The 13,380-nt window shown below is 35.3% G+C and overlaps 2 protein-coding genes across 2 annotated transcripts; both read right to left on the reverse strand.

Moving 5' to 3' along the window:
• On the reverse strand, nucleotides 1-939 carry LOC130684825 (olfactory receptor 8K3-like). Its single transcript, XM_057507074.1, has one exon. It carries the CDS (start codon nucleotides 937-939, stop codon nucleotides 1-3), a length of 939 nt encoding a protein of 312 aa, XP_057363057.1.
• Nucleotides 940-8,861: 7,922 nt separating this feature from the next.
• Nucleotides 8,862-9,815, reverse strand: LOC118908048 (olfactory receptor 8K3-like). The gene has a single exon (XM_057506568.1). The coding sequence runs from the start codon at nucleotides 9,801-9,803 to the stop codon at nucleotides 8,862-8,864; it is 942 nt and encodes a 313-aa protein (XP_057362551.1). The 5' UTR covers nucleotides 9,804-9,815.
• Nucleotides 9,816-13,380: the final 3,565 nt, after the last annotated feature.

Genomic DNA, 13,380 nt, shown 5'->3' on the forward strand with positions numbered 1-13,380 from the left:
TTATATGGGGATTTTGCACAGATTTTTCCATATCCTACGCACAGCCCCTTTTACCTCTTTGTTCCTAAAGCTGTAGATCATGGGGTTCAGCATAGGTATTATCAAGGTGTAAAATACAGAGGCCGTTTTATCAGTGTCAAAGGAATGACTGGATTTGGGTTGCACGTACATGAAGGACAGAGTCGCGTAAAATACCACTACCACCATCAGGTGGGACCCACAGGTGGAGAAGGCCTTGTGCCTGCCCTCTGCGGAGTTCATCCTGAGGACAGCCATAAGGATCAGTGTGTAGGACACGAGGACTATCAGAAGGGATGAAACCAAGTTAAATGCTGAAAAGATCAGTATTATCAATTCAACTTCACGTGTGCTTGAGCACAGCAAAGTTAACAAGGGGAGACTGTCACAGTAGAAGTGATTAATGACATAGCCACAGAAGGATGAAATAAAAATCTTTATGGTGACTAGAAGAGAAACAAATGTGCTGTAGATGAAGGGGACTGCCACGAGCATCCAGCATACTCTTTGTGACATGATGACCGTGTAGAGCAGAGGGTTGCAGATGGCCACATAGCGGTCATAGGCCATCACCGACAAAATGAATAGTTCATTAATGATGAACATATTGAGGAAAGCTAGCTGTGTGGTGCACCAATTATAGGGGATTGTGTGTTGATTAGCTAGAAAATTTACCAACATTTTGGGTGCCACAGCTGTTGAATAACCGAGGTCAGTGAGAGCCAGATGTCTGAGGAAGAAGTACATGGGAGTCTGGAGCCTGGAGTCCACTTTGGTGAGGATGATCAGGCCCAAGTTGCCCAGCACTGAGATCATGTAGATGGTGAGGAAGAGCCCAAATAAGGGGGCCTGCAGCTCAGTGCGGTCTGTGATCCCCAGGAGGATGAATTCACTCATAACTGTTAGGTTGTGGTTTTCCATCCAGGTCTACTGGAAAATCTTTTCTGGATAGAGACATTGGCATAGTAAAAAGCTTCCTTTTAGGGTCATCTGGAAGGGTTTTATTGTACAAAACTAATATAAATAAGGTAATTCTAAATTTCCATTTCAGTGTACTTTAGAGTAAACCTACCTCCTTCAGTAAAATCTATACAACAATCAAACACACACTCACACTCACATATGTACCTATAGAGAGAGGGTTGGGGGAGAACGTGAAAGCGATAGATTTGGGGACAGGATAGATCAGTGGTTTTCCAGTGGGAAGATTTGTCTCCCATGAAACACTGATATGTTGTGGGGCTTTTCGGTTGTCACTATTGCAGTGAGGGAACTTTAGGAATATCGTTGTTAGCGCCCAGTGATGCTGCTAATTGTCCTACTATATTAGTGCAGCCCCCACAACAAGTATCCAGCCTCAGATGTCAATAGGGCCAAGGTGGCAAACACTTATTAGGATAGACAGATGATACAGGTATAAGTATAGACACATACAGTAAAGAGATATAAGAAACAAATTTTTAAGTGGCAGAACTTTTGTTAGTTCGTATAGATAATATTAAACCCTCTGTTTGTCTTTTATATAATGACAATTACACAATTAAATTTACCAAATTGCAATCACTTAATATAATATCGATTAATTTCATAATAAAATATTTTAAACAGTAATTCCAATAATCTGTGGAAACATTTAAAACCATTTAGTGTAAAACATAGTCCTTTATGACCATAGGTAATACAAACGGAAGCAACACATTTGGGTGATAAACAGATCATAGTAGAGATTATTTGTCATTCACAGGGAAATATCCTAGGAAATATACATATGTAGATGGAGTCACTGCTATACCTGCAATTCTGGAATAGACAAAGGAGTACTATGAGCAAATGATGTATCATCTTACTCTCCCTTTCCATATCTGCAAAATCAACCCTTCCTTTTTTTACAGGGCTGCTGGGAAAGATAAATGAGAATTAAATGTTTCAGTGTTTTGTGGTGCCTGCAAATATCCCTCACACAGTGGGTATTGTTTTTTAAGTGGATAGAGTATGTAGTTTGAAATGAATTTTTATATGCGTACCTACAAATGCTTTTTTGCTACTCAATTTGTTGGTCAGGGTTACAATAATGAAGAGATCAAGTTGTATGTTATCCAAGTAACTGTCCCCAGACCCTGCCCCACCATATCCCAACTCCACAACTAAAATTGGACCATCAATGTGTTTTTCTTTTGGATAATTTATTTCTTCCTCACATAACATATTTAATAAAAATTTGCCTTAAACTAAAATATTTCCTCCTGCCCAGGTGTATTTTCATTATAACTGACATATATTCTGTTGTTTGCAACACGCCAAGTATATATTGGAGGAGTCTAGAATAGTTTGAGGAAATTCAGCAAATTGGGAAGAAGTGGGGCCACCTGAATTGTTTTTTTTTTTTTTTTGAAATGATATTTCATAAAAATTCCCTCTGGATCCTCTACATTAAACGAAAAATTCTAAAGTTTTATATATATATAAAGAATATATATAGTAATATTACACAACTGCAAGATGAAATGTATAGGTGGTAGATAGATGAATAGATAGACAGATGGTAGATAGACAGATGGATGTAGAAGTATTTAGATTCTGAGATTTTAATTTAACTTTGTCTTTACATTAAGGCAAAAAAGAACCCCTCTGTATTGTTACCTAGCATATAACACAGACAAATATAAGTATAGTGAAATAAAAATGTGTATACATATCCCTAATAAGTAGCTAATTTTTAAAATGTATGTCAAAATAGAATGAGGAGGGTGGGCTAAATTAAAAGAATTAATGGTTTAAAAATATAGTATCAGTGCTTCCTTAGAAGGAAGGAAGAAACTGAACACAGGGAAAATAGCAGTGTCAGGAGTCTATGAATGAGAAATAAGAAAGCAAATAGAAAAATACATCATTTTAAGCATGTTTATAGTAAATCCACACTGATCTCACATGAAACATTGTTTATAAGATTGTGAGTTTCTGATACCTACTCTGAACCCAAGTATTTTCCTTCTTGTTTCTGAAATGTTGGGCTGCTGTTATAAAATTCTACTTAAAGGGATGGAATAAGAAGCAATACCAATCTAATGACTTAGGATTTGCAAGGACATCAAACTAGAAACTGAGTGACTACTATTTCATAAACCTGCCGTGATTTTTATTTTTTACTCCTGACTGTTTAGTCAGGCTATGTCACCTCTCAGTTTTGACCTCCATCATTCATATGATGACATATTCATGGGACATGAATTCACGTAAGCAATATGGCACTGACATTTCAAGCAGTATTAGAATTTCGGAAAATATTGAACAAATAATCTCAAGGAAAAGGAGAACAGGCCTACTCTGTCATGAATTATAAACTATAGAATGAACACAGAGGTGAATCATAAATCCTTATATTTGCTGTGCTTTGGCATCGAATAAAAAGTGTTATCTTGCAAATGCCACCAAAACTGTTTGGACACTGGTATAACACAGCACCACATGAGGTATTCTGCTTACCTGTGATGAAACCTCTGTCTTGGTTTCCCCACGTGCTTCATAATGTGGCAGACGAAGAACAATTTATGGGTTCTTTTCCCCCTCTGAGACTCTCCCTAAAGCGATGCCAAGCAATTTCCTGATTATCCCTGAAGCATTTATTAATTTCATAGAATTCAGGAGAGGCTGTTTATTAATGATCTAGAACAATTTGTATTCACCTGTGAGCTAGATGTTTTGTTTGTGTAGTATTACATTTGTACGTTTTGTTCTTGATTCACTTTGTTTTCTTCCCATTTTGGTACTTAATTTTTGAATCCACTTGTCTAGAATACGATGTCCAGTTGTTTAGACAAAACTCAGTCTAGATGTCGTGAAGACATGTTTAGATGGTTCACATTTAAATCAATAGACTCCAAGTACAGACAGTTATCCTCCAGAATGTGGTGGGCCTCATCCAATCAGTTGAAGACCTTAGAACAAAGACTTATTTCTCCCAAAGAAAAGGAATTTGCTCCAGACTACATAATCGAAATTTATCTTAGTTTTCCACTTTTGTGTCCCAACAGCAGTATCCACTCTTGCAGTGCCAGCCTTCCCACAGATGTTGCCTTGCCAGTCCCAACAGTTGAATGAGTTTGTTCCTTAAAATAACCCTTTCTCTCTGTCTTATATATAGGCCACATGCACATATATGTAAAATAATATAAAACATTATATAATTACAAAATGTGTACATAAATATTTATATAAATACATGTACAAATAAATGTATATAAATATAAATAACTATTCCCAGAACTAAAATATGTATATAAATCTTTTGTTGGTTCTCTTTCTTTAGACTATCTTTATTAACATAATCATATACGAACTTGATTAATATATGTGCAACAAGCTTGTCAGTATTCCTCCAGTTCTATCATGGTTTCCCTCAATTGGGTGACACAATGGAGTCTTTTATTAACACTGTTCTATTACATTATTTGAACATACAAATGAACTAAATAATGTATTATGTACGTAATGTGTTCTCTTCTTAAATTTTTTTGATTATTTTTCTCTTTGACCCTAAGGAAGGAATTAATTACTCCTGTTGCTCATCCATAACTCACAGAATTATTATCCGTTAGGTCTTCTCTGTCATTATATGTGCCTTTATTGCATTTATATTTTTCTTGTTTTTCCATCATGTCTAATACCCACTCCAGGTATTCTTATCTGCCTTGGCACACAGCCTCCTGTGCGTGTTTAATGCCCTGCATGACCAACGTATTCTGCTGTAATGTAATATCTTATGTGCATATGTTTGGTTATGTTATTCTGCTATAAATTGACTGGTCATATTTTAAGTCATTTAATGGTCTGTGAGGTGTTCTTGTGATTTTTCTTTTGCTTCTTTCTTCCTTACAGTGAACAGTATATAACGAATTGCATGGATCTATTCTTTGTTGGTAGCTATTTGTTTGTTTATACCTCCAGTTATCACTAACACTGCTACAGCCTAGAGTTCACTGAAAGTCTTGACTTGAATGGTAAAGTGTTGTCAACAAAATTATCCATGTTGTACATTTCACGTCTGCCCCTGTGTACATGTATGTTGATGTACATATAGATCCACCTACACATATACCCACACACAAGCACATACAGTAGACAGACCTTTTAGAAAAAGAAAATATAATGCATTTAATTTTGTTCACTATTTCAGATTGGTTGCACCAATATCCTCCTCCGGCCACCAATGGATGAAGTTCTTAGATCTGCAAAAAATTACAGGACTTGTGTTATGTTCTTTCTTGTTAATGGGATAATATTGTGAAATGTGTGCTTCTATTATTGACTCATTCCCCAGGTTCTGGTTTGAATTCTTGGCATGTTTAGTAATTACATAGAAAAACTTCATATAGGAATCATTGATAATAATAAACTGTGTGTAAAATCTGGTAAGTTTTGAAATGTGTGTATCTGAAAAATCATCAAAATACTCAAGAAAATGAACATATACATCACCACCATGTTTCATAGTATCTGTCTACTTAATGTTTCTATTCTACCACTTCCTAACCTATGATGTTCCAGGCAGTCTTAGGTTTGATGTTTTTAACTTTTATTTTGAAAAAATTATAGAATTGCAAAAAGTTGCAAAAACAGAGTCCAGAGAGTTCCTGTGTCCCATTTAGATTCCCCTAGTGGTAACAACTCACTTATATTTGATAAATGCAAATGTTTATTTTTTGATTTAGTGCTATTAAACATCATTTAATGTTTGTTATTTTGTGACCCTCTTTAAGAAAACTTGGCTTATCCCAAGTCATGATTATTTCACTTTTCTTCTAGAAAAGTTGTGGTTTTAACTTTCACATTTATATTCATAATACATCTCAATTAATTGATTACATGATGTAGCTCAATGCCTAAGGTACGTGTTTTACATAGGAGACCTCGATTAACTAGGTTTACTTGGGAAAAGCTCTCCTTTTCTCACTACATGGCAGGAGAGTTTTGATTTAAAGCAAAGCTAGATGTGTGATTCTGTTTTTGGACTTTATATTTATTTTCAGGTATCTCTCCTTACATGCATGATGACGTAATTTTTTAAATAATCTACTTTATTAAAGGAATTGATATATATATTTCTGGAAGTCCTTTATCTTTATTCTAAGATATACCCTTGTTATTGAAGATCCTTTGCAATCTACATCATAAATTTTGATAACTATTTGAGTTTAAAAAAAGACAATTGGAATGTTGATTGTTATTGCAAAAAATCTATTGGAAAATTTGGGAAAACTGACCTCATCACAATATTTATATCTTGGAATCAATGGACATGATATATTGCTACATGCATATGTTTTTAATAACCCAATAGTTTTTTGCAGTTTCTAGCAATAAAATCATGCAAATCGTTTATTAGATTTTTCTGTGTATTTTACATTTTCTACTGTAACTGGGAGTTAAAGTTTCATTTTTACCTGTTTTTGCTAGTTATAGCAAAATAATTTTGTTATATGCTGACTGTTTATCTATTAACCTTGAAAAATTTACTTATGATTTGTAATGTTTGAGCTTGAAGGTTCTTTTAAAAAATCCTTGAAGTATAGTTGACAAAAATGCTGCTTTAGTTACAGGTGTACAATATTGCGATTTGACAAATATATATTATGAAATTCTCACCAGTATAATTACAGTTACCATCTGTCAACATACTAAGTACTTACAATATTATTGACTAGATTCCCAATTCAGTACTGTTCATACCAGTGACTTATTTATTTTATAACTGGAAGTTGGTACTTCTTTATCCCCTTCATCAATTTCACCCATTCCCTCAACCACTGCCCCGCTGTGAACCACCAGTTTGTTCTCTGTATTTATACGTCTACTTTTGCTTATTTGTTTTGTTTGTTCATTTGCTTAGTTTTTTAGATTCCACATGTAAGTGAGACCACATGGTATTAATCTTTCTGCATGATTTATCACATGTAGCATATCCTTTATAACCACCCATTTTTGTCACAAATGACAAGATATCATCTTTTTTATAGCTGAGTAATATTCCACCCTATGTAGACCAAACCACCGTTTCCATTTACCTCCCGATGGACACTCAGGCTATTTCCATATCTTAGCTATTGTAAATAATGCTTCAAGAAACAGAGGAGTGCATATGTCATTTTGAATTTCTGTTTTTGTTTTCATTGAGAAATACCCAGAGGTAGAATTATTTGGTCATGTAGTATTTCTATTTTTAATTTCCTGAAGAACCTCCATACTGTTTTCCAAGTGGCTCCCCCAATATACTTATCCACCAGCAGTGCACAAGGATCCCTTTTTCTCCACATCCTTGCCAACATTTGTCTTTTTCTTGTGTTTTGTTAATAGCCATTCTGACTATTGTGAGGTGGTATATCTCACTGTGGTTTTCATTTGCATTTCTCTGATGACAAGACATGTTGAACATCTTTCCATGTGCCTGTTGGTCATCTGTATGTTTCTGAAAAAACTTACTGGTCCTTTGCCCCCTTAGTTTTTAATTGGATTGTCCATTTTTGTTTTAGTTTCTGGTGTTGAGTTGTCTGAGTTCTTCATCTATTTGGATATTATTCCCTTATTATTTATTTTATATCAAAAAGTTTGAGTATCTAATGTACACAGTTATGCCATATAAAAATAATAACACTTGTATTTCAGCTGCCCCAAGCATATATACTGTTGGGAGCGAGCCTATGGACTTTTAAGCAATACTAGTTATGTAAGTCTTAAGACAACAGCAATCATTTCTGCAGTAAGGCAAAGCTGCTCTCCTAGCCAAATCAATACAGATCTTGCAGTCAGATTGCTAAGTAACGTTTCCTCCTCTGTTCTTTCCACTGGCCTTCTAACCCTGCCAACATCCTGCTTCTCAAGAACACTCGCTGCCCCAGGGGAAAACCCCGCCCTTAAACCTCCCCCCCAAGGGCCCCCACCCACAAGATGGCGAACTTCCTGCTTCTCTTGCGGGTCCTCCGTTCCCCCCGGCACCACCTGAAGCACAATCACCTCTCTACACGTTCCCACTGGCACCAAACTGAAGACCAATCACCTCTTTACATATATTTTCGTCACAACCTATATAAATTGAGCCTGAGAAAAAATAAAATTTGTCAGCTTGATCAGACATCCTGTCTTGCTGTCCGTTCTTTGTATCTCTTGCCCCTTCATTCTCTCCTCCAGGTCGTCGACCCCCGTTGATAGTCCTGCGGGTCGGGACAATATACATGTTCACATATCATAATGTAACAGAAATCTGAGATGCTGCCCACCACAAGGAAGGTAGAGTTAAAGTGTTCTTAAGACAGATATTTTGGTGTATTATTCACTGCTTTATAAATACTCAGCACAAGGACATTAATGTCCATCTTCTATGTGTCAGAATGCCAGTATGATGGATTTTAAAGATATGTAAGACACAAAAAGTATTTTATTAAAAGACACAGGAAGAAATTATCTACTGGGATATTCTTTAACAAGGACTCTCTGAAATTTTAAAGGTAATATATTGCAGTGTGAGAATAGTGCTCTGGACATCAGTCTCTTTCCTTGAAACTTAAGGACAAATCAAAGTCCATATCAGAAGGATGGTCATTACCTGAACATCTAAAAGTTGAAAGCAAACAAACAAAAATGTTTCTAGTCTTCTATACTGTTTTTTTTTAATTTATTGAAATACAGTTGATATATAGTATTGCTTTCAGATGTACAACAGTGATTATTGACAGTTATATACATAAGTAAATGCTCACCATGATAATTGTAGTTACCAAGCATTTTACACTTTCATGCTTCCTAAAAGCTTATCATATATAAAAAACAGCAGTCTATAACCTAATTTCTATTTATATGGGGATTTTGCACAGATTTTTCCATATCCTACGCACAGCCCCTTTTACCTCTTTGTTCCTAAAGCTGTAGATCATGGGGTTCAGCATAGGTATTATCAAGGTGTAAAATACAGAGGCCATTTTATCAGTGTCAAAGGAATGACTGGATTTGGGCTGCACGTACATGAAGGACAGAGTCGCGTAAAATATCACTACCACCATCAGGTGGGACCCACAGGTGGAGAAGGCCTTGTGCCTGCCCTCTGCGGAGTGCATCCTGAGGACAGCCAAAAGGATCAGTGTGTAGGACACGAGGACTATCAGAAGAGATGAAACCAAGTTAAATGCTGAAATGATCAGTATTATCAACTCAATTTCCCGTGTGCTTGAGCACAGCAAAGTTAACAAGGGGAGACTGTCACAGTAGAAGTGATTAATGACATTATAGCCACAGAAGGATGAAATAAAAATCTTTACAGTGACTAGAAGAGAATCGAATGTGCTAAAGAGGTGGGGGACCACTACAAGCACCCAGCATACTCTTTGTGACATGATGACCATGTAGAGCAGAGGGTTACAGATGGCCACGTAGCGATCATAGGCCATTGCCGACAGAATGAATAGTTCATTAATGATGAACATATTGAGGAAAGCTAACTGTGCAGCACACCAGTTATAGGGAATTGTGTGATGATTAGCTAGAAAATTTACCAACATTTTGGGTGCCACAGCTGTTGAATAACCGAGGTCAGTGAGAGCCAGGTGTCTGAGGAAGAAGTACATGGGAGTCTGGAGCCTGGGGTCCACCTTGGTGAGGATGATCAGGCCCAAGTTGCCCAGCACTGAGATTGCATAGATGGTGAGGAAGAGCCCAAATAAGGGGGCCTGCAGCTCAGGGCGGTCTGTGATCCCCAGGAGGATGAACTCGTCCAGCACTGTTAGATTGAGTTTTTTCATCCAGTCTCATTGGAAAACCTATCCTGGATAGATAGAGATAGCATCACAGTCAATAGATTTTATATATTATCTCTTGAAGATGTTTTAGTATGCACGGTATTATAAATGAAATACACCCAACATTTGAAATTTAGGATATTTTGAAATAAGTCCATCTTGCAAACATTAAAATATACATAAATAGAGAGAAAGAGATGTGAGAATTGATGAGTGGTTCTCAACTTGAGCAATTTTACTCCCCAGAGAATATTTTCCAATCTCTATAGATATTGTGATGTCACACAGGGAGTTGAGGTACCACTGATTTTCAGTGGTAGAGGTCGGGTAAGCTGCTAAATATCAAATTATATCCAATATCCAGCCCATAACAATATTTGGCCAATAATGACCATAGTGCCACGGTTGAGAAATCCTAATGATAAAGATTCAAGAGATGCTCTTAGGTACATAGATGGATGGAAACATAGATATGTAGTAGAGATATATGTATATCAATAAAAAAGTGAAAATGAAAAACTATGATAATGTCAAAACTTTGGGTATTATCTTTGCAGGTGATCACTGTACTATCGTGAAAATTTTATTTTTATTATTTATGTGATTCAGTGTATTACTATTTATGGAATACATCAGGAATATGGCTTAATATATAGGCCAATATTATAAAAAATTTAAACTACAAATTCCAAAAATGCATGGATCTTACTACTCAAAATACAGCCTCCTGAAAGATTTTATGTCTGTAGGAGGAAGTGGCTGAAAAGCTTGCACACTTGACAGGTATGTGGCAGGGGTGTGAGTCAGGAAAGCATAGCAGATCACAGTGGGAATATTTTTGTCTGTGCATCTGAACATACCAGGATATATATGTGTGTAGTATAGTTTCTGTTGTACCTTACTTAGTAGTATATATAAAGGGTCAATTTGAGCAAACAATGTAAGTTATCTAAACGTCTTTATTTTTATATATAAAATCAACATTTTTTTGCGCTGTTCTTGAGAAAGATAAATGAAGATTCAATGATTTAATGTCTCTTACTACCTGGAGATAGTTCTCAAATATCACATAAACAAGTTTTCTGGAGATTTTCTTTTGCTTCTTTTTGTTTTGCTGTTAATGGTGATAGTGCCTTACCTGAAAGAAGTTTTCTTTACGTATATATGAGAGCTATTGCACGAACAGATGAGAGGCTGGTCAAGTGGGACGTAATACATGCAGCTCACCCACTCACTAACCCACTGCCCATTCCATGACTAAATTTGAACAATCAACTTGCTATTCTTTTGGATAATATATTTTCTAATTTTTAAATAACACTTCAGTGTAAGTTATTTTTATATACATTTGCATAAAATGTTGTTCTTCCTCTTGTGTCATTTTCACCAGAATTTATATATACTAACATGTATGTAGCATATCAGAAACACCTAGTATGCAAGAAACTGGGAAGTAGGGTGCAATCTGGGAAAATTGAGAGGAAAAGAAATCACCAGCCCTGATTTTGAACAACGAAATTTCATAAAATTTTTCTCAAATTTAAAGATACCATATTTTAAAGAAAATAAAATGTTGAAAATCCCTGTGATACACAATACTGTAGACACAAAATAAAATACACTAAAGGTGAGATATACGTGGGTTCCTGGGTGTGATTTGAAATCTTGCACATTAGGCACATGGAAACTCCTTCAAATTGCAATGTGTAACACATAATGTAGATAAACATATAATCACATAAAATGTACCTAAATATCCTAAAAATTCACAGATAAAAATTGTACCAGAATAGAAGGTGGATGGCATATTAATGTAAGACAGCTATCTTGTTTAAAACGTTGTGAGCCTCAATGCTTCTGTTTCTTTAAAAAAAAAAACGATGTAAATGTAAATGATAATGTTATGATAAAATTGGAAGTCAAGAGTCTCTGAGTTGCTATAAGCAGACACAAAACAATTTTCAGCATGGCCCTCATTTTCCAGTGGGATCTTCCAGGAAGCAGACAGAATTATCTGGAAGAGTATAGCTTTAAAAAAATAAAAATAAAATACTGAATAGTTAGTAAACTCTAAAAAAACAACTTGGCTCCACAGAACACCAGAGGTGGTGAGAAGAAATGCTTTTATTTTTCTGTACCTTACAGAAAATTGGTGCTTACTATTGTCATTAATTTTTTAGCCTCCTTGATTGTAAAGGAGAGAAAAACAAAAAAAGGAGAAAAAACAAAAACAAGATTGGACTGACTGCTTTTATTGCATTTACTGTAAATTTATCTAACAGCACTATCTTCTAACACACATTTCCTCATACCTAACATAAACAGAATGACAAGGAAGTTTCAAAGATGTATTTAGCCCCTCAACCCATGCGAAGATATTCAAAACAGTGATATAAAGAAAGAAGTAGAGCAGTTCAGTTCCTACTCAGGCATTATGGATATTAGAAAACAGAGAGAACTGAATCAGAAATAGTCCCACTTTGCTATGGCTTTGCCATGGAATTAAAGTGGAACTCTGTAAATATCCTTGAAACACTAGATATTGATGTCGTACGGAACCAAGGAAATAGTCTACCCATTTTTACCTGTAATGAAGCCTCTGTCTTGACTCCCATATGTGTTTTTTAACACAGCATATTCAGAACAATTTATGGGTATTTTTCACCTATTGAGATGCTCCCTGAGGAAATAGATGCCAAGCAATTTGCTTAGTATCCCTAAAGAATGTGGGAGCACAACACAATGCCTGGAGGTTTTCTATTAATTGGCGAGGACAATCTGTATTCACCAATGACTAAACTTATTATTGTTTATTTGTATATGGTGCATGTACATATAAAAATATCCCTCTCATTTCATTCTTTTTATTTCATAGTGCATTGCTTTCGTCAACTAGTCATAACCTCTTCTGATTTTTTTTCCTTAACTGAATATTGCAGCATTTCATTTATTCCATTCTCTCCATTCTCCCTTCCCATATTTCTTTCTCCCATTGAAGAGTACTCTCTTGTGCTTAGTATGTGCCTAGGTTATCAATTAATCCTTGTAAAAATGTAATATTTCACATATATGTTACTAAGTAAATGTCATTGCTGCATTGAAGTCACTTTAATTATTTGCCGTGCATCAATGTTATGACATTTTTATTTTTTCTGCATTATAACCCATATTTATTTTACAAATTTCACTTTTTTTATTAGCACATATTTTTGTGTCTATCTCTCAGCTTTCATCAACACCTTTGCAATGTACAGCCTTGAATATATACCCCCAAAAATTATGTAAACACATGTGTATATGTACATTGTGTTATCTTGACAAGAGAGAGTAGAATATACTTATTAATTTTCTTAAGTACAGATTGCTAATGCCAATATACTCTTGTATTAGCAAATGCAAGACTTATCCTGGATCTTTCCTTCCATGTCAAGTACATGTATTATGTCCTTATTGGTGTTTATGTTATTATATGTATCTTTCATATAATTTATTATCCAGGGTCTTCCTTTTTCTTTTCAGATTATCCAACAGAGGACATTTCATATAAATATTACTGGCCTGTTTCTTTTGTCTTGTTTTC

This window comes from Manis pentadactyla, chromosome 9 (assembly GCF_030020395.1).
Source record: "Manis pentadactyla isolate mManPen7 chromosome 9, mManPen7.hap1, whole genome shotgun sequence".
Lineage (NCBI taxonomy): Eukaryota > Metazoa > Chordata > Mammalia > Pholidota > Manidae > Manis > Manis pentadactyla.

Excerpts from the sequence above, each read along its gene's own strand:
- LOC130684825 (XM_057507074.1), bottom strand. The coding sequence starts at position 939 with ATGGAAAACCACAACCTAACAGTTATGAGTGAATTCATCCTCCTGGGG.
- LOC118908048 (XM_057506568.1), bottom strand. The coding sequence starts at position 9,803 with ATGAAAAAACTCAATCTAACAGTGCTGGACGAGTTCATCCTCCTGGGG.